This window comes from Anguilla rostrata, chromosome 16 (assembly GCF_018555375.3).
Source record: "Anguilla rostrata isolate EN2019 chromosome 16, ASM1855537v3, whole genome shotgun sequence".
NCBI classification, from domain to species: Eukaryota; Metazoa; Chordata; class Actinopteri; order Anguilliformes; family Anguillidae; genus Anguilla; species Anguilla rostrata.
In genome coordinates this window covers 25946301-25967343 of record NC_057948.1, presented here as the reverse complement: position 1 = coordinate 25967343, position 21043 = coordinate 25946301, and the positions used below count along the sequence as shown (strand labels likewise).

Genomic DNA, 21043 nt, shown 5'->3' with positions numbered 1-21043 from the left:
CAGCAAGTGAAGGCCTCACTTCCAAGACGATAAGGCGTCATCACTTTCCACAGAACAAGCGGTTCCAACCAACAAATCTTGTGAAGGCTGATCCTCTAAGTCTTTCACGCTACATTCCAATTTCAAAGAACTCTTTTAATACAATTTTTTCTTCTACAAATATTAGACATTGATAAAAGGAATAATATTTTGCTTATTACTGTACTGGCTATTGTCACTAACTTCTAGTAGGTTCTCGTTGTAAAATACACTTGCACTATCCATATGTTCTTTTGAATAACTATGATTTAAGGGTAGCTCCCCACACTAAGAGAAATGCATTCTTGTACACTGATCGCTATAGTGGGTTATTTATCATTAGAACAAATTATATTTGCAATGTGATACCCACATGTTAAAGTTAGCCACCTGAATGTATATTGGTGATGTTCCTGAAGACAATGTTAAAGGAGAGGAAATCCTAGACATTGGAGTAACACTGCATGACCAAATGCAGGGTCTTTTATTTTTTTGTCATTTGTCTACCTGTTTACTGGGAGTTCTGATCATATTAACCCTTTAAGGTATACGATCACATATGTGATTAGACTGTTCTTAACCAAACATCCTAATGCTGATGTAAAAGTCACTACTGGTGAGAGCAATGGAGTTCCAGAACATTGGCCTAGAATCTTAAAAAACATTCTAAACAAACCTACTCTTCAAAGGGTTGAACTGGAGAATCATTTATTTCTAAGATTAATCTTTTTATTATCAAGAAGCAACCTGGGTGGTGAATTAGTTTGTGGAAATAGATAGCTATAACTGACTGCACACAATACAAACTGTAACGCTATACACCTTTCTCCTTAACGAGCTGTGACTGGTGAAACTGGTTGTTTTTTCCCCTAGTCTTTCTTTTTGGTGCTCTCCACCCCTCTCCCATTGAACGCGCATGGTATGCTGGGACTCTGCAGGCTCGGGCAATAACGCCATCTTTAAACCCCAGAAAGAGCCACCGTTTAGCACCGGGATCAGCAACTCACTGGTTCCGTCTGGAGATTAAAATTCAGCGCGCTCCACCGGCTCCTAAACCAACTATAAACGCTGGCAATTGTTTACTTTATTATTTAAACAACGCCAGAGGCTAATCGAATGATTACAGGACAATCAATACCAAACAGCAAGGAAAGGCGGAAAAGCAGCGATCAAGCAAACAAGGCGTTGTTATTTAGCGAGTTAGCTACCAGGCTAGCGAGTGCATTAAGATTCAGAAAACGTTGATTTATAAAGGCGTTTTTTTCGCTTCTTTGTTGTTGTTAGCTGCGCTTGGTTTAGGCTCGACTGCGTGGTCGCAGTAGGTTCCGACTTCTCCCCCTCCCCCGCCGCCCGGCCGGAGATGAGTGGAAGATGTCGGTTTCGGGGCTGAAGGCCGAATTGAAGTTTCTGGAGTCCATTTTTGATCCAAACCACGAACGCTTCCGAATTATCGATTGGAAGCCGGACGAGCTCAGTTGCCAGTTTAACGTAACCGGAGAAAAACTTCTGATCATCCACTGCAACATCACGGTAAGCAGACAAACTGTAAGAGACTAAATTGGGCCCGGAGAGGTTTCAAGCAGCTTACGTTAGCGAGTCGAGGCCGAGTAAAAACTCGGAACACACGCATTTTCCCCGGACAGACAGACATCCATATATCCCGTACGGACGACTGTGGCTAACGAGTTTGCTATATATCCAAATGTACTTGAATTAATAATTTCTTGAGATATTTGAAGAAACATGTTCTCCCATAACGCCACGAAAAGTTGTGTGTCAGATGGATAAAGTAGCAGGTCAGTTGTAAGTAAACGTATTGCATGTTTTATTAACATCGCACATGAAACCGGAAGGCTAGCTAGCTAGCTACGTCACATGTTTTGGATTTTTTGTTAGCTAGCTTGAAAATTAGCGAACATTAGCGTTCTAGTTTTTTAAAAAAAGAAGAAACTGAATTAATATAGTAAACTGTGGGAAATTTTTCATATTTAACTGAACTGATTAGTTCGCAACGAACACTAGGTTTGCATTTAATGAAACTATAACAAAATGGTCCGTCAAATATTTTCTCAATGCATACTATAACGTCTGCTAAGGTTACAGAAGCAAACTACATTGTGTTGCTAGTGTAGGCTGACAGATACGTTCGCTAGTCCAGTATCATTCGCATAAGGTGCTTGTTATAAGGTATTAGTTATGTGTACGTAGGTAACCAAGAGTAAATGTGCTTGCTAATGACGATTTTGGTGTATAAGTTACGCACAACGTAAGTGACCATAAAAGTTGCTTTCTGGCTCGCACCTATTTCTGAATTTGGCTAACGTTAGCTTACTGACTAGCTCGCAAAGTTATATGGTTATCTTGCTAAACAATGGCTAGATACCAGTATACTCGTGTGTAAGTGACATTGATTCTTTGCTGGCTGAATTGTTGTAGCACAAGGCAAGCAATCGCGTCAGAAAACATTGGCTAATGACTATTCTGTATCCATAAAATGTAATCATTTAGCTAATTAACGCTAGCATCGACATGAAAACAGGAAGAACGATGTTCTGGCTGGTTACGTCACAGCGTTGGCCTAGCTAACTTTAGCTAACGTCAGTGTTGTGCATACTGCGCAATTTGTCTTTGTGATTTATTTTATATTCGCAAGCTTGGGAATGTGACACATTTGGCCAGCTAACCTAACTTGATAGTGGTGCCAACAGTCCCATCGATAGCGAATTTATAATTTTATTTTTATTTGGCGAGGAAACCATTTGCTCTCTTGGGGCAAGATGGAAACTTTGCTAGCCAGCAGGGTAGCGTTAACATAATTTGCGCATCTCTGCAACCGACCGAGATTTTTAGGTTTTGCCACTTTTTATATGGCTTAAGAAAAATGTATATCACTGATTTAAGGACTGGTAATTCACCAGTACCTTGTTGTTGTTGTTTTTTTTTTTATTTAGCTAGTAAATATAAAGTAATTTCTACGTTATTTTTGTTGTTTTCAGTTAAGTCATTTAAACCGATTGTCTGATACCTTCAATGCCCTTGACAAATGGTTCTGTTTTCGCAGGTTCCTCTAAATGTAAAAATAATAGAAACCGTTCACAGAACTATTTGTTTTCCTAATGTAACGGAATGTTGAATATGCTGCCTCTTCTGCGGATCTCAACATTCGGACGTTAAATGTGTAAGACTTTGTGCATAGTGTGGAGAATGTAACCAGTTTTACCTGGGCCATATCTGGCTGCATTTTGGTGACGTGATTCCCCAATATTCAGATATTATCGAATGCTCCCCCCTATATTTGTGGCTTATCATTGTATTTATCTTTCGCTGTCCTGTGACAACCACGTATGGGTTACTGACCGAAATAATCATATCATTTTTTACACTAAGTAATGATAACATCACCATCGAAGTTAATAGGCGACGCATAAAAGTCACTTATGCTTTCTTTAATGGGAACATTAATGCACCTCTGTCCGTTTATTGGATCACTATTGCACTGCACGCGCGGAAAATGTATGGCCCACATCCTCCTCTGTATGATTAAACTAATTGTTTTGGGGAATCTATAAGATGATGTGGTACTATATAAGGTCATTCCGATGCATTATTTAACTACAGTTAAATATAATGGTTTAAATAGCTGTATCGTTAGGTAGTCTGTAACCACCCATGTGAAAAAATAGTATGCTTAAGGGTTCATGAAGTGTACTATTTTATACGTAAGGATAATTTAAGTATCATTAAAGTTTCTATCTAGTATGCTTTGTACACTATGTTTTCACGTGGGAATGCAGCTGTCAATGTTCCTGTACGGAGGGCAACATTGAGCTTTAGAATGTAATCTGCGGAGTTCATGTTAATAACACGGTGGAATTAAGATTCAGTTCAATTCAGATTCACGGGTAGCACAGGCCACCAGTTTGTAGGTTGGTAGGTGGGTAGCTTGCTGACATTAGCTAAATCAAACGGGGAAATAAAGTGGCCTTCACTGATTTGACACTGGATGATTAAGCAGTTTCAAGGAGCCTGCAGATCTCCTGGGAGAATATTTTTAGAGAAAATGAATGCATTTGAACCTTAATTCCTAGTGAAGTCTGTGTCTGTGTGTCAAATAGGCATAGTTGTAAGTTAACTTGCATTGAATGAGTTTCCAGTTTGCTGTTAGACTATTTTGGCTGCTTAATTTCAAACTACAAGCAGTGAAAAGGACTGCAAGTGACACTTATTTGGAAAAGCACACAAAAGAGGTCTCTTGAGAGTAATGGGATGTGTGGTAGCAAACAATACCAGCAATGCAGCTATGTACATGAGAGATATAAGCTAATATAGCCTATCTTCTGGTTTTATCATTAAGCACAAACTGTTGCTAAACGATTTTTGAATAAAACAACATGACACACATACACCAGTGGTTTTCATATTTGCTATGCATTTGCTGTCTGGGCAAATTGAGGCAGAGAGGGGGACAACAGTAGGATGGTAACAACAATGAATGCTGTATAACAGAATACAGTGGTATTGTCTAATAGTCTGGCCCTCATGTAGACTCATGTTCATCACCTTGTATGTAGGCTATCAGTAGGTAGTTGAGTACTAGTTTTCACTGTCGCGTTTGCTGTGGTGGGTGCAGGACTGAGAGAGTGAGGTCAGTGAGGACAGGCAGACTGCACGTGTCATGGAGGCGAGTCAGGAGCAGATATTGAAAGTTATGATGGAATACATTGACAATAGTCTGATCCTCATTTTGGCCAGCTTGGATGTATTAACAGTAGGCATTAGTTTTCTGACTTACTGTCATGTTTGCTCTGGTGGGTTCAGGGCTAAGAGAGAGACAGAGTACAGGATGATGTTAACAGGGAAGAAAGAGAAAGTGACATGGAGGTGAGTGAAGCTTATTCGATTGGATTCAGATCAGGTGAATGACTTGGACAGTCAAGAATTTTCCTGTTTCTGGCTTTAAAAAAAAACTCCCTTTTTGCTTTAGCTGTATGTTTAGGATCATACCGTTACGGTTGCATAATCAATGTAGACAAGTGAGCTGGTTCTGCTGGCAGCCATACATGCCCAGACCATAATGCCCCCACCACCATGTTTCTCAGATGAGGAGGGTGCTTTGGATTGTGGGCAGTCTCTTTTGACCTTCACACTTTGTTCTTGCCAACACTCTCATACAAGTGAATCTTGGCCTCATCTGTCCACAAGACTTTTCTCTAGAAATCTGCCGGCTCTTTTATGTGCTTTTTAGCGAACTATAACTTGGTCGTCCTGTTTTTGCGGTTAATTAGTGTTGTCCATCTTACAGTATAGCCTCTGTTCTGTTTGTGAAGTCTTCTGTGGACAGTAGTCACTGACACGTTCACACCCGCCTCCTTTAGAGTGTTTCTGATCAGTTGGACAGTTATTTATGGGCTGTTAATTCTCTGTGGTGAAAATACTTCCGTCATTAATGAGAGGTCTTCCTTGGCCTACCAGCCCCTTTGGGGTTACGTAGATCCTTAGTGATCTCTCTTTTCTTAATGTTGATCCAAACTGTTGATTTTGGTAAGCCAAAGGTTTGGCCTATGTCTCTTAATGTTTGTTTTTCTGAGCCTCATAATGGCTTCCTTGACTTTCATTGGCACGGTTCTGCTCCTCATGTTAAAAATCACCAATAACAGACTCCAAAGGCAATCAAAGGCCTACAGTCCTGACTACATATTGAAAGCTGTCTTATACCTGCACTAAGGAAGCAATTGAACACAACGGACTAATTGGAAACTCCTGTAAACCATTTTTCCTAACATTATGGTGCCCTGAAATAGGAGGACCATGTATAAAAAGTCTTGTTATTTCTACATGATGAAACCAAAATGTATAAAAAATACCATTTAATAACGGCTGAGAATATTCATTTTAACCACATGTAAATTGGTTGATTATAAATGTAAAATTGTGAAATACAGAGCCAAATCAAGAAAAAATGTCTTTGTCACAGATGTTATGAAGCTTAATGGTTTTCAATGGAAAAAATATTTTTTTTGGCAATTAATATATATTAATCGGTAGTTCTGAAATGAATATTCTTACGGTGTTATTGTGGACAAGTGCTCATTAACACGCTGATTTGCCTAAAACCTCAAAAAATGTATTTTGTCTTTTTTCTTTAAAAAAAAAAAAAATACCCCCTCACTCTACTCTCCACGCCCACGTTTGTCATATTTGGCCCTCACCAATGTTGAATACATGGTTACAGCATTGGATTTTACTGTTGATTTATTGCTGCGCTGTTTGGCAATTTTGGCATTTTAAATTTGGTGCGGGAGCCGCACTTCAGTCGGCATTTATCTGTCCCGGGTGTGAATGTTTTCCCCTCCCTGTTTCAGGAGTCCTACCCCTCAACGCCCCCAATATGGTTTGTGGACTCCGATGACCCGAGCCTGACTCAGGTGCTGGAGCGCCTTGAGGATGTGAGGAAAGGCAGCACTCTGGTAAGGAACGCTGGGGCTGTGCACCTGGGGGGTGGGGCGCGGTGTTCTCATAAATAATGTGAAGCAGGAGCCCCCCCAGCCTTTTGTTTGAAGTTTCCCTCCTATTTATTTACCAGGAACCCTGTAGCCTATTCTGCTGCTCCGAAGTATTTCATTTGGTTTGCTTTGTGAATTTGTGTATTTGCAAGGGACACAGAGATGACGTGGCTGTTTTCATGGATAACCCAATGAAAATGAATGAGAAATAATAGTGTGTTGTCTATTTTAAGTTTTTTTTTTAAAATTTTATCTTTTATTTAATTGTTTAATTTATTTTTAAAAATTGGCAGCATACATTGTCACCTGGAAATACTCTTTCTCTTGTAGAATAGGCCAGTTCTGAGAGGCCCATTTTTGTTTTGAGTGATAATACCAACTATATGGTTATGGCTTTCTTGCGCCAAGTTTATTTTTGCAGCTCTGCAAGGATTGTTGGTTTTCATAGGAAACGGTTCTGTTGCATAAAATTCAGAACCCTAATTTAAAGCTGTAAAGTTGTTGTCTATTTGAAATGAAGTGACTATAACGATATGGGATTCTGGCAAGGTCAGAATGAAAAATGAGGATAGGGAGGCTATTGACGAACTTGAGCAATATGGAAAGCAGATAGTTTGAATAGGCCAGCTTGCAGCTCAGCAGGCGTCATAATCTCTGTACATTATTATGGCAACTCAGCTCTGGCCTGCTGTTCAAAGTGTCATCAAAAGTGTGCGGTTAATTGAGCTGGTCAATCTTCAGCATGGATGTTTAAAAAAAAAATTCTTTTTTTTTTTTTTTTTCTAATTCCAGAATTTTAAACTGAATGCATAACCTTATATGCATAAGCTTATATTTGGAATACAAGCCCACCTGACGTTTTCTTTAGCTAAGTCACATGTAGCCTACATGGTTAGAAAGAATGAGCTTCATGACGTGTGCTTTCTGTGGATGTTTTAAGGATCAGGTATGGCCTCATGATTAACCACTTGATCTCAGAGTAGTCACGGGCATTATCGTTTTTGAGAGTTGAGTGTAAATTTAATATTTGTGGGGTATTGTAGAGGGTCAAGAGACACGTCAGCGGAAAGTGTAGTCCCACCAGTTGAAAGGTGTGCTCTTGGCTTCCTGATGGCTTTTCCCCTCGGTCCTATCCCAAGCTTATTGAGCGACAAGTCAAGGTTTTTCCCAGCTAGAGTTTCCGTAATTTTATTTCAGATTTTGATTTTCCCTTCCTGTCCCTGGTTTCTCTTTTCGTTTTTGATTTTGGTGAGTCTTCCGTGCTCACAGCTGATGTGCTGGTGAAGAAGGCCTCTCGCTAAAGTGTGATGCATGTGCTGGATAATTGGTGGAATGAGCCAGCTTCCTCAGCACTGTGACCGTGCCCACACTGAGAGAACTGCAGCTGTCAGTCTGAGGATCCTTCACACAATGGTTCAGGCTTTACACTGTATTTCACAGCTTAGAGCATGTGAATATACTGCTGAAGTCGTGACTGCTATTTTTTTAATTAATATTTTCCAAGGATATTACAAGGATAGTTTATTGTTTGTGTCCTAATAAGATTTTTTTGACAACCATGGAAACCTTTTTCTTTTTTCTTTTTTTCTCTCTCTCAGTTTTTTCCTCATACAAGCATTAAAGAATGAACTTTTAAATTACCTTCACTGTGATAGCATGAGACAAGGTTTAGCAATGCTTGAAACTGCAGCAGCAGGATACTTTCAGTGAAAAATGAATTCTGTAAACGTGTTTTGCGTTTTCTGAAGGAAATGGGCCATCCTTGTCTAAATACTGCTGCACTGGGCAGAATGGGGTTTTGAGTTGGTATTAGTTTCTTCATTGTAGAAGAGGAAACCTGCACTGCCTGGTCCTGGTGCTGTGGCACTGCCTGGTCCTGGTGCTGTAGCACTGCCTGGTCCTGGTGCTGTGGCACTGCCTGGTCCTGGTGCTGTGGCACTTCCTGGTCCTGGTGCTGTGGCACTGCCTGGTCCTTGTTCTGTGGCACTGCCTGGTGCTGGTGCTGTGGCACTGCCTGGTCCTGGTGCTGTGGCACTGCCTGGCCCTTGTTCTGTAGCACTGCCTGGTCCTGGTGCTGTGGCACTGCCTGGCCCTTGTTCTGTAGCACTGCCTGGTCCTGGTGCTGTAGCACTGCCTGGTCCTGGTGCTGTAGCACTGCCTGGTCCTGGTGCTGTGGCACTGCCTGGTCCTGGTGCTGTGGCACTGCCTGGTCCTGGTGCTGTGGCACTGCCTGGTCCTGGTGCTGTGGCACTGCCTGGTCCTGGTGCTGTAGCACTGCCTGGTCCTGGTGCTGTAGCACATGCATGTCTTTTCCATGTCGCAGCTCCTGCAGCAGCTGAAACGGCTCATCTGTGACTTGTGCCGGCTCTACAACCTGCCCCAGCACCCGGATGTGGAGATGCTGGACCAGCCCCTCCCCGCCGGCCCAGTAGGCCAGGACAGAAAGGCAAGACCCACTAATGCCATCTTAACAAAGGCGTTTATTTAAAAGAGGATATGCGGCCTCCAATGCTGCATGCACAACACTATAGTTTTCATAGAATATTTTTATTCAAAAGTGCACATTTTTCTTATTTGTAGGTTTTAGACTTTTTATGCCTTTAAATGCTAACTCATCCCTAGGCTGTTCTTTTGTCTAAGTTGTAGATAATTCTAGTCAGGTGTTTGTCCCTGAAAAATAATAATTATATGTGTGCATTTAGGTACATGCATAGTTCACCCTGGGCTCAGATTACCCATCCTGTGGATCTTGGGGCTAAATCAATAGATGCATCATGTTGATAGGAAATGCAAACCTTTGTCTTCCTGACCAAATCAGATAAATGGAAGTTTGTTTCATTCTGAATGTGTCTGCTTATGTGAGTAGGGTGCCAAACTTTCATTGTTATGCGCAAATATGAGAACAGAAAAAAATCCAGAATTTCATTGCTTTAATTTCCCTCATGAATAAGCATCAGGGTGATGCACTTGGAACCACTGACTGAACCAAATAAATTAAGGAGGGTGGATATAAATTTACATAAAAAGTTTATATGAAAACAAACATGTCTGCCGAGAATTCTAGGGTTGGTGATGCTGGTTGGTGTAGTCATTTTTTCTGCAGTCTCATTCATGTATGTTGCCTTCCTCAGCATGGAACAACTGATGAAGTCACATCCGAGGAAGAGGAGGAAGAAGAGATGGGAGAGGTCTTATTCTTAATTGCATATGAAATGCATATTAGAAGTTGTTGTTGATGTTCTGTGTGGATATTTATTGTTTCGTTCACCTTGTGGCAGCAGGACATTGAAGACCTGGACCACTACGAGATGAAAGAGGAGGAACCGGTGGACGGGAAAAAGTCTGAGGATGAGGGGATTGAGAAGGAGAACCTGGCCATCCTGGAGAAGATCCGAAAGAACCAGAGGCAGGACCACTTGAACGTAAGTGCTCATTCGGTAAGGTGACTTTTCATATGTTCAGGGGGGGTTCTGGGAGTGTTTATGTGGTTGTCAGGACTACATGTGTTTTGTTAAAAATAGAATATGCTGTGAAAAGTTTAGCTATCATTGTTCTGGATGTCAGAATAAGTAAGGGTGTGTGAAATGTTCAGCACTTGTTTCATATCCTGCTTTTGCTGCCCTTTGATCCACAGATCTGCCCTGTGCTCTGTGTTAATTTGAAAATCTACTGCCTAGCCGCTTTATCTGGGACATGCAGCGGTCAGACTCCTCTGTGCCAGGCAGTACTCTCCCTTTGGAGAAGAGGCACAGAAGTGTGCTGTGACTGTTGTTACAACTATCCATGATGGGGATGTCACGATACCAAAATGTTGGTAGTCGATACCAATGGCAGTAAAAATTCACGGTTGTCGATACCTGATTTGACACTATGGTTAAAAAAAAAAAAAAAAAAAAACCCTGTGTACTTTAGCAAACACTCCTTCATTAACCCTAAAGTGTAATATCACAAATATGTACTTGTATCGTTATGCTGATGTAAAATCACTACTGGAATTTGAAAACATTGGAGTTCTAGAAAGCTAACTTAAAATTGAGAAAAAACCTTTTAATAAAACCTGGTCTTCAGAGGGTTTTAAAGTGGGTTTTCTTGTGACATCCCTAATCCATAGTATGGTCCTGTAACAGAGCTGAGCAGATATGTGAATCAAATTACATACTTGCAAAGATGTACGTTTTCTGGTCGTCGATTTCCTTCTCTTATAGATGGATTAGGAGCAGGACAGGCTGTCCTTGGTGTAGCCTGATGAACAACTCTCTATTTTCCTGGGAGTGTATTTTAAGAAGAGCTGTGCTTAATTTAAAATGCACCCTTCCAGTGGCCAGTCTCAACGCTGGGAAACTGATCTCTTCTTAACCATGCCCTCTGTTGCAGCTAATGCTGAAATCTACTCTAGAAATTGAACAAAGCAGGGTCTGTGCTTTCAGGGGTTTGACACAGAAATACTGCAGTGATCCGGATAACTGCAGATGTAGGAGGTGCACCCTACTGTCTTAACAGTAATTCTGCATTGTTTAAATGCAGCCCAGCTGGATTTAAGCAATGTGTGATTGGCTGTTATGGATCCTGACAGTCATCTTTTTTATATGCAGATGGCTCGAAATGTGATTTTTCAAATTATTATTTCATTGATTGAGAATTTCAATTGCCTTCAGAGGCTCATGTAAATCTTCCTTTTTACTTGTAATTTCACATTTGGGTCATTTTTGATCTCCGTACTAAATTTTTAAAAAGGCACTGACTTTATGGAAATATATACAGTATTACCCTTCCTGGCATAACAGTAATAATGTTAAACTCCTTGAAAGACTTGAGGTTTATTTGTTACTGGATCAGAGCTGTGAATGGGAAGGACTGTGTATCACTTCAAGACTGTGATGAATGTGAATATGTGGATGTGAATAATGTGCTTCTTTTCCAGGCTTGTCATTTTGAATATTGTCAGAAATTTGGACCTTTAGCCTACAGACAGATGTGCTACTCTGTAATGAACTGAGTTCATAGCTGAAGGGTTATGGATTTTAGCATGGTTGTACTAGCAATTATGAGTCTGCATTTTAGTCTGCCAGTAACCAGACATGCGTCACCGATGTAGATATTATGTGCTATTTTAAAGTTATTTTTACACAGAGAGCCCTTGACTTTGAAGCAATGCTACTGGAAATGTCTATATCGCATCCCACTGGTATCCATATCGCTTGGGAGAAAAGCTGAAAAGATGCAACTGCCAAAAAGTGTTATCCTTAAAAAGTTCATTGCAGAGTAAATGCAATTTTATCTTCTGATGTTGCACACACACACGCACACACATTTGTATGCATACACATCTTTTTTTATTTTATTTTACCTTAACCACAGATTTACAAGAACAGTTGTTGTATTTGCTGTAATAGTGTAATAGAAAATTTATTCAACACTGATACAACTTCAGAAGTGCATTGATAGTAAAAGAGCATTGACTTTTCCCAAGCAGACATTGCAAGGCTTGTCTGTAGAGCAGACTACTGTCCAGGGTCATCTTGTCTTTTATGGTGTTCAGAGGTTAAGTTGCAGCCTTCCTATATTGCGTTATCTGTCAGGAAGGAGCTACGAATTAGAGCAGCGAGTTGTAGCAGAGTGTTTGTCTCTTCCCACAGGAAAGGCTGCTTTTTCTCAGGCTACGATATCAGATAGTGACCAGATAAAGCTCGACCTTGCGCAGTCCCTCAGTGCTATATGGTGTCATGTCAGTTCATATTGACACCCAATTTAAAATATTTGCCACTTTTACACTATGTATTATTGGTAGTGGCATAGGAATTGCTCTGATTACATAATTATCAGGTGCAGATTGTGTTTTACAGTTATATTTAAAAAATATTTAAATGATGGCTGTACTTTTTTAATGAAGTGTGAATTGTATGAATTGTAAATGTTTTCTGTGTGTAAAGCGTGAATCTGTTTAAGTGAGCTGGAGTGCGATGTTTGCTGTGTTTCAGGGGGCGGTGTCTGGCTCCGTACAGGCCTCAGACCGACTCATGAAGGAGCTCAGGGAGATCTACAGGTCACAGAGTTATAAGACAGGTGGGAACTGGGCGCAGTTAGCATGCTAACTTCCAAAGGGAGATCTACAGATGACAGTTTTAAGACGGGTGGGAGCTTGGTGCAGTTAGCATGCTAACTTCCATAGGGAGATCTACAGATCACAGAGTTATAAGACGGGGGGAGCTTGGTGCAGTTAGCATGCTAACTTAAGCAGGGAGGACTACAGATCACAGAGTTATAAGACGGGGGAGGTTGGTATAGTTAGCATGCTATCTTAAGTGTTACAATTAGTGTTAAAAACTTTATTATCCGACTTTTCCAGTTTGTACAAATTTTCAGTGGACTGAAATGTCGGCTTCTTCTGTAAATTACTTGATGGCAGTGACATTGAAAAAGAAAATTTTTTTAGTTGACACTGCTTTTCACATATATAATATAACCAAACCTTTTCCAAATATCATTTGCAGGGATCTATTCGGTTGAACTTGTCAATGACAGTCTTTATGAGTGGCACGTCAAGCTGAGAACGTAAGTATTCTTGTGCCTTAGCTCTTTACCAAGCTCTGTGTCAACCGTAAAAGCTCCAACATCAAGCCTTTTGTGTGTCTTCCATTAACCATGTCAGTAATACTGTTTTCTTTGCCCTCCAGGGTAGACCCAGATAGCCCATTGCACAGTGACCTGCAAGTTTTAAAGGAGAAGGAGGGCATGGACTACATTCTCCTCAATTTCTCATATAAAGTATGTCGCTTTTGCCATTTGACTGCTTGTTTATTAACCATTAATCGCTTAATTCTTTTATTAATGGGTTGTTTGAAGAATGTGGTTCCAGGGTTCACTCTTTGTGCATTTTTCATCTTCCAGGATAATTTCCCATTTGATCCGCCTTTCGTACGGGTAGTGTCACCCGTCCTTTCTGGAGGGTGAGTGTTGTCTTTTTTACATTGTGATGAGGGTGTGTTCCATTTTTATTTCCCTCTCAACCATTTAGGAAGGGTGTCTTTTTCTGGTCCGCAATAATGTGTCGCCAACACCGACAGCTTGTTGTGAACATTGCAGATCTGTGCTGTTCTTCTCTGTGCTTATGAGAAAAGGACCTGGCTTGTGTTATCTTTATTCTCTGTGATTTCTCGTCGTCAGGGTATTGCTGTTTTCAAGTGTGCCTATGGTCATTAGTGACTACCCCTGTTGTTTGCTGGGTATTGTATTTATTGTATCTCTGTATGATTTTTGTTTAAGTTTTAAGTAATTCAGATCATTTTGTGTGTTAGTTACGTTCTTGGAGGAGGTGCCCTGTGCATGGAGCTTCTCACGAAACAGGTTTGGATTTTTAAAACAAATAAATGAAAAAATATTTCTGTTTTGTTGTAATTCTATGTGATTGTTTTTAAATATCTCTGTTTTATTACAGGGTTGGAGCAGTGCCTATTCCATAGAGTCTGTCATCATGCAGATTAATGCCACTTTAGTCAAAGGAAAAGCCAGAGTGCAGTTTGGAGCCAATAAGGTAAACTTTAAATACTGCATCACACTGCTTTTGACACACTACATGTATGTGCCACCTTGTGATTAAATACCAAGTCTACTTTAGCGCAGCTTGCATTGTTATGTCTAGGTGTGTTACAAAGAAAGCGGTAATCACTGTGAACAGAGCACTTTTGGTGTTAGGTCTATGATGACAGAAGGCTTTCCTTTCATTAATGCAAGCCTGTTCATGTAAAGGTACAAATTGGAACATTTTTGCAGATGCACAAAAGCTCGGAAAATATAAAAGACAAAAATAAAGTCACACAACTAGTAAAATATTATTTCCCAGACTTTACTGAGATCCTTACACGAGTAGCTGACTTCATTGTGTTTGTAATTACTTAACCCTATTCTAAGCTTTTACTACAGTAGGTTTGGCTGTATGCTTTGTCAGTCTTTTTTGTGGGTTTCCACTGTACAAAGCTGGGCTTGATGGTTTAGTTTTTATTTCCCTTTACAGTATTGTAAATTAAGAGTTCTGTGGCCTTGCACTTGGAGAGTCGGTTGTGATGTTGCTTCATTCCTTTTTTGTCATTGGTTGAATGCTGTCAGTCTTAGGGTTATTACCTAGCGGACAAAACTGAGCTACGTTTTTATAGCTCACTTCCTTGTCTTGTTGAGAGACATTGCTCTCTAGCTGCAGTGCCCCTTTCCGTGTAAGTCAGCGGTAACAATATGGTCAAAATACAAAGTCAATAATTTTCTTCCACAAGAAAATGTAGTCTCAATAGGTGTTTTTTCTTTGTATAGCCTAATGTTTCCCCATTTCCCTATTTAAGTTATTGTGTTATTTGGACAAGACCGTAATATATTGTGGCCGAGTCACTGTATCTCACACGCTTAGTGGACGACCAGACTTTGTGTCCCTACTGCGCAGTTTCTGGCTCAAATTTGTGCAACCTGGCGGTGCATATGAGCTTCACAGCGCTTTTCTCCAAGTCCATGGAGAGTCAATGGGTGACATCACAGCGGCTTTGTCCATATGTTTCTGCAGTCCATGTTTATTGCAAGTCAGGCCAGGCGGTCAGGATTGTCTTTGGTACTATCAATCAGTAATGAACCATAAAATAATCACTTTTGGTCCATCCAGCTGAGTGACTTAAATGACTACTTAATTTTTTACTTTAACACCGTTACATTCATCAGTCTTACATAACAGGACATAACGCAGCATGAATAAGGTGCTGATGATTTAGTAGCAAGCAGTGCATTTTCCAGTGTGGACATTAAGGGTACGTTTTATGAACTACAGTAAAGCAGTGAATGGGCTGACTGTGAGAAGGCATATGTGACCTTTTTAAGGAATTGAGGTAAAGCTGCTGTACCATTATGGGCAATCAGCTGGCTTGAAATGAGTAGGGGTTTATATACCAACAACAACAGATGGCAAATCCAAGGGCTGAGCCAACTTTTTTTTTTTCCCATGACTTCCCACATTCTGCTGATGAGGAGGTCCACTCCCTGTTTTCAGTGAGGAGAGCTGGTCTGCGTCTGCATCAGCCAGACTTCAAAAGTGTCGGGGGTCTTCATTTAAACAAACCTGGAGAGCCATTAATCTTTTAATGCCAAGGTTTCAGATGAACCTGCTTTATGCTGTCACACCTAGATGTCCTGGGCCCATAGCACATAGTAATCTCTCCACTGGGGCTGAGGTCTTCAAGCCCTGGATAATGCTGGAATAGTCTGTCAGGTAGCTGTTCAGGGCTGAGCATTTCAGTGTTTAAATGTCAGTGTCTGCAGAAAAATAACCCTCAAAGTGGTTTATTTATGTCTTGAGAGGGTGGAAGGAGGCAGGCCAATGAAATTATGTGAAGAACTGATCTTGTTTTAATGTTCTTGGTTCGGTTTTCAACACATTAGTATGACAAACAGGCAGCATTAGAAAAGCATTTTGCCCGCTGTCAGATAATGCATTCTTCTTGGTTAAATGTTAAAATGCACAGCTCTGCATGTAACCTTTTCTGGCCAATGTTTGTGGTCTAATGGGAAGTATGAAGACCTGCATGGCCAGTGGGTTGGTGCCAGTGCAGTGTATGGCATTTAGTACTGGCTAGCCAGACCTCTGAAATGGCCTAATTTGTCAGACTTTTCCCAGGTCTGTCGAATTAGGCCTGTCCAATCACGTAGTTTTCCATGACCATGAAATGCACTTTTGTACGTCGCTTTGGATGAAAGTGTCTGCCAAATAAATGTAATGTAGGTCATTATAGAAGGCTGACTGACAGGAGTGTGATAAATTTAAGCTATATTTAGTATATTTCACAACCTGAGTAAGACAAGACTGATATTTTCACATCTGCCACTCCTTCTGCAGTGTAGGGAAAGTGTTGAAAAGCATTCTTTCAATTAAGCTGATAGTATAGCTAGCATAGTGTCATTGTGCAACGGCTCTCTTGTTGGTTTAACCAGAGAACAATCTGTATGAACTTTACCGTCTGCTAAGTGAATGTGATCTGTGTGTGTGTGTGTGTTTTGAAACTTGAGTTTACATATTTGGCAGTTTAACAGTGGGGGTATGTTTATGTGACTGGTATGTAAATTTATATGAATTCATACTTAACATGGCAAAGTTAATTGTTTATTATTTTTTTATTTTTTTCAGAACCAGTACAATCTTGCCAGAGCACAACAGTCATACAAATCCTTGGTTCAGATTCATGAAAAGAATGGTGGGTGTCATTTGTTACATTTTGCTTGGTAACTTCACTCTTCACTCTAGAAACTCCAAAATACATGTAATACATACAGTTTATAGCTGACAGTTTTATGGAGTGGAATTGTGATAATTTAACCGTGGTGGACTCATTGAGTAATTCCACTTTTTAGACTGTTTTCTGTGTGTGCAGCATTTGGAAGGGTGGCTTGTGTAGAAGTGTGTTTGTGTGTCTCTGCAGGCTGGTACACACCCCCGAAAGAGGACGGCTAAGGAGGAGGCCTCCCCGTGTGTGCGCTGGGACCACTTGTCTTAGGGTCAACTCTTTTTCCCCTTTTATTTTTGTTTTCCTATTTTTTATTTTTTCCCCTCTGACTGAAGTTTTCTTTATCGGGAGTGTGACCCCAACCAGCTTTGACCCATTTGGTGACCATGAAATCTAACGGGTAAAATCTCCTAACTGACCTCTCCACCCACAGAACAACAGGCAACCCCTCCCCAGCTCCTCTCTTCCTCTCCCTCTGCCTCTCTCCCTCCTTCCTCTGTCCATTTCTCTTCCAGCCTAAACCAAGGGAAACTCCTCCTCTCTTTCCTTCCCTCTTTCTCTCCCACCCATTATCCTTCCACAGTCCTGAGTGAACTACTGCAATTCATGGGCTATTCTGTTTTTCTCTTCACTTGCCAAGATACATTTTTTTTTATTATTTTTTTTTAAAGCTTGGTTCAGAATGAAACCCATCTGTGAGCCACAGCGTACACAGCTGGAGGCTGCGAACTCGCTGATTGCCGTGCGCTGAGCTTGGCTAACAGTGAAGCGGCGCAGAGGGGCGTATCTGGGCTTATCTTGTAAAATCTTCACGGAAGCCAAAAATTTCAAGCGAGAGAAAAGGACTGGCGTTGTGTCCAGGCTTTGCCGCGTGTGGAAGGGACGTGTTGGCCTGGGGCTGGGGCAGGTCCAGCCGGACGCTCGCTGCGTCCTGTTTGTGATGCAGGACAGAGCCACTCCAGCCACGGCAAGGCGACAGCCTGGCCTCGAAGCTCCAGCTGGATTTACACACTCTTCATTTGCTTTATTCTCTCTTGACATTTTTTTCTCTCTCCATTTTATGTAATAAAATCTTCCTGTATAAAATGCTAAAATTCTAAAAGGAATAACACGCCGGAGATGTTTTATTGTCCTGCTCGTATAATAACCTGTCAGCGCGAGTCCAAAAGAAAATGGAGGAGATGGCAGGGCTTCATTAGAGATCTCCTGTTGTCTAATGACCGAGATCAAGTCATCCGTCACCTCCGCGTCTCCTTAGGCACCATGATGTATGACTCTTTGGGCAGCAGAGTGACAGGTGCCCCAGCCGAGCAAGAGGCAAGTCGAATTTAATCATTGTAATGTAGTTTGAATTTAACTCCATATAACTTGTAAAGATGTGTTTCTGAGATTGGATTTGATTGTTAATGTACCTTTGCGTGGGGTCTGGGGGTCTGGGCACATACCTTGTCAACACAGCCCTCATCAGGAAGGCATTTCTAGCTAGGTGACAATATTCCATTAGTAGAAACAGGAGGCTGATGTGTGTGACCATATTGGAGGGAAAGAAAAAAAAAAACTTAACCATGTATTAATATTAGCATTATGACTAATTTCCCCCCATTTAAGGATTAAGTGAAGTTGCCCTCTCTGACCCATGTGACTTGGTTTCTCTGGCAATGCTTCTGATCTCAGTCTTAATGGCAGCAGTGATGACGCTTTCTGTTTTATCAATGAGTTAGTGAAATGTTTATGGAATCTAAAGACAAGTGTCATTGCAGCTGAGCACCGATTTTTGCCATCGCCATAATCTTAGCCCTTTCACAGTAAGTTTATGATCCCCTTACTATCAGCATAACTATGCAGAAGGTCAGCTCTGTGTTATTACCAGTGAGAAGCTTGTATGTGTGTGAAATAAATAATATAAAAGGCAAAAAAAAAAAACAAAAGAAAAAAGAATTCTTGCAGTATCGTGACATTGGCTTTAGTTTCAGTGATGGGCCTGTAATGCCATCACAGTAGCAGCTGGCTTGTGCTCCTGAACCACCTGCCTAGAGCTCCCGAACTGCACCACAGACTGTCACGTGACCTGCAGAGACAGGCACCAAGCGGACAATGAGGAGCTCTACAGCGCGCCACCTCCGTTCTCGTCTTTGACTCCGGAGGGAAGTTTTTTTGTATATAAAACGGCTTCAGGTCCACTGTGCCCAATTATGGAGACTGCAAGATATCTGTACTTGCCTTATTAAGGACACATTACCTTTGAATGGGTTCGCATCCCTCTCCACAAACATGGGCCAGTGTCCCCCCCCCCCCCCCCACACGTTGTTTTTTCATCTCCTGTCCACACCCAACGCTTTCCCTGGAATTGTTGGCGGGATGCAGCATAGCTGATTCAACGGAAAACTTTATTTCTGTTATTTTCAATAACTGCAGGAGTTTGGAATTATCTGAGTACCGGTGCAAATATTATGCAGAGTACTTACTGATGCACTATATTGCCCCTCACAATGTTGTAGAAATACATTTTTTGGGCCATTCTACAGTGTTTTCTTTCAAAATTTATATTCTCTAAAATGACATCCAGATTGTTTTTTTTTTTTTAAATATACAAAATTAAAGGTTGAGTTGAACATTATCTTGTAGATTGTCCTGTAGACTGGCCCCAGTACTAACATGGCACTAGAAACATCCTTGTTGTGAAATATAGTGATGGGCATATATTGTAATGTTAAGATCCATCTTCCTTGTGTACTCTCATAATATCAGTCACTCACTTGTAACCTGACCCACAGTATATAATGTATTGTCAACATCACGTCAGTGGTATATGAATGCTTTTACGTCGAATACTCGCATCTTTTATGCTGGGGAGTGCATATCTCGTTCAGGTGGTTCCCTGTGTGTTTCTGGGCCCTTTGATAGCCACAGAGAGTTTAGCACGGCCTTGTTTAAAAGCTGAAGCCAATGGCCAGCTGTGGTGATTGGTGGTTTGGCACCTCCACAGTGTTCCCTGTACTCTGGTCAGTTGACTGCTAAACATCTTGCTGAATTTTTTTTTTGGCAAATTCCATCTGACAGAACACAAACTTTGCCGCGTGTCGCCGGGGTAACATCGCAAGCTGTAACCTGGTGGGGTTCTAATCCCCTTTGTGTTAAATCCAAAAATTAAGTTTCATGCTTTATCTATTGTGCAGAGAAAAGTTTCTCTGTGTGCATCACTATGGATCACCATTTGGAAAGGACAGCTGGAGATGAGAGCTTCGTGCTTGGGGACATTTAAGAGCACTTAATTTGAAGGCTTCCACTGGGGAGCAGGGCTGCAGTTGCACAGTCCCGTCTTCATGTTGTACCTGATCATCACTTCCTCCTGCGCAGGCATCAGAGGTTCCTCGTGTGGCTGCCGTGTTTGCGTTTGTGTGGCAGGTGACCCCTCCCTGACGTGAGCAGATGTGCGGTAACTGCACTGGCTCAGCGGTCCTGGACGTGCCTGTGGAGGGTGTTGTAAGGAAAACGCAGCATTAGCCAGGGGAGCCCAGAGCCAGTCTGTCTGGCTGAGGCCTTTGGTAAATAAATTACATTTCTCATTTTGGATATATTTATTTCTTTAATTAAAAGCTTCAGTTAACTTATTGGAAACAAGAACTGTGTAAAGCCACCAGTGTGGTGTGTGAGGCCCCACAGTTCCTTTTCCTTTCTGTGGAAGAAAAAGATATCTACATATATTTTTAATTTTCCACTGTCATGAAACTGCATAGGCCTCAAACCACCATCTTTCAAGATCACGCAACCAGAGGAGCAACTTGAGGCCTCTTCGTTAGACACACAAAGGGTTGTCATTTGACTTAACTGAAACGAAGGCTTTCGGGACCTTGCAGTGCTCAATACTAGTGTTCTGGGCTCACTCTGGCAGAGAGGATGGGAGTTTTCACTGTACAAGGATTTGTTTATTTTTTTGTGTCGTGTCAGATATGCTGTGACTTATAGCTTCACTTATACAAACGCAGGCCAGTTGTGGACTGTGTTTAAAAAAAAAATAAATAAAATATCCTGACTAATTGTGGATTCCTTATCTGGCGCCATATTGTGGTGGGCAGGTTATCAAGTTATGCACCGTTGGCATGCTTTGAAATTTTTTTCTTTTCTTTTTATTTTCATTGCAAGAGTAATTTTGACCATGTACAGTAATTTGTAAACTTGCATCAAGTTTATGAATAAAGAATTTTAAGAAATCTTTTGTCTTGGATTTTAATTTTGAAATTGACTTTGTGTTTTATTATGACCAGCAGGTGG

The 21043-nt window shown here is 41.1% G+C and overlaps 1 protein-coding gene across 4 annotated transcripts; it reads left to right on the top strand.

The window, feature by feature from the left end:
* Nucleotides 1–923: 923 nt before the first annotated feature.
* Nucleotides 924–20982, top strand: LOC135242594 (ubiquitin-conjugating enzyme E2 Q2-like). Of its 4 annotated transcripts, none has more exons than XM_064313744.1 (13): nucleotides 924–1548; nucleotides 6381–6485; nucleotides 8845–8967; nucleotides 9653–9709; nucleotides 9800–9943; nucleotides 12500–12584; nucleotides 13013–13073; nucleotides 13196–13286; nucleotides 13410–13468; nucleotides 13817–13865; nucleotides 13957–14052; nucleotides 16675–16741; nucleotides 16967–20982. In XM_064313744.1, exons 1-13 carry the CDS (start codon nucleotides 1390–1392, stop codon nucleotides 16996–16998), a joined length of 1128 nt encoding a protein of 375 aa, XP_064169814.1. In that variant the 5' UTR covers nucleotides 924–1389; the 3' UTR covers nucleotides 16999–20982. The 4 variants fall into 4 exon arrangements, with proteins under 4 accessions (XP_064169814.1, XP_064169812.1, XP_064169815.1 ...); XM_064313742.1 differs by having other exon boundaries at nucleotides 9800–9958; XM_064313745.1 differs by having other exon boundaries at nucleotides 925–1548; nucleotides 9803–9943.
* The last annotated feature ends 61 nt before the right edge of the window (nucleotides 20983–21043 follow it).

Excerpts from the sequence above, each read along its gene's own strand:
- LOC135242594 (XM_064313742.1), top strand. The coding sequence starts at position 1,390 with ATGTCGGTTTCGGGGCTGAAGGCCGAATTGAAGTTTCTGGAGTCCATT. Across the intron at positions 8,968-9,652 it reads CAGTAGGCCAGGACAGAAAG|CATGGAACAACTGATGAAGT; the intron begins GCAAGACCCACT and ends TGCCTTCCTCAG. Across the intron at positions 13,287-13,409 it reads TCCTCAATTTCTCATATAAA|GATAATTTCCCATTTGATCC; the intron begins GTATGTCGCTTT and ends TTCATCTTCCAG.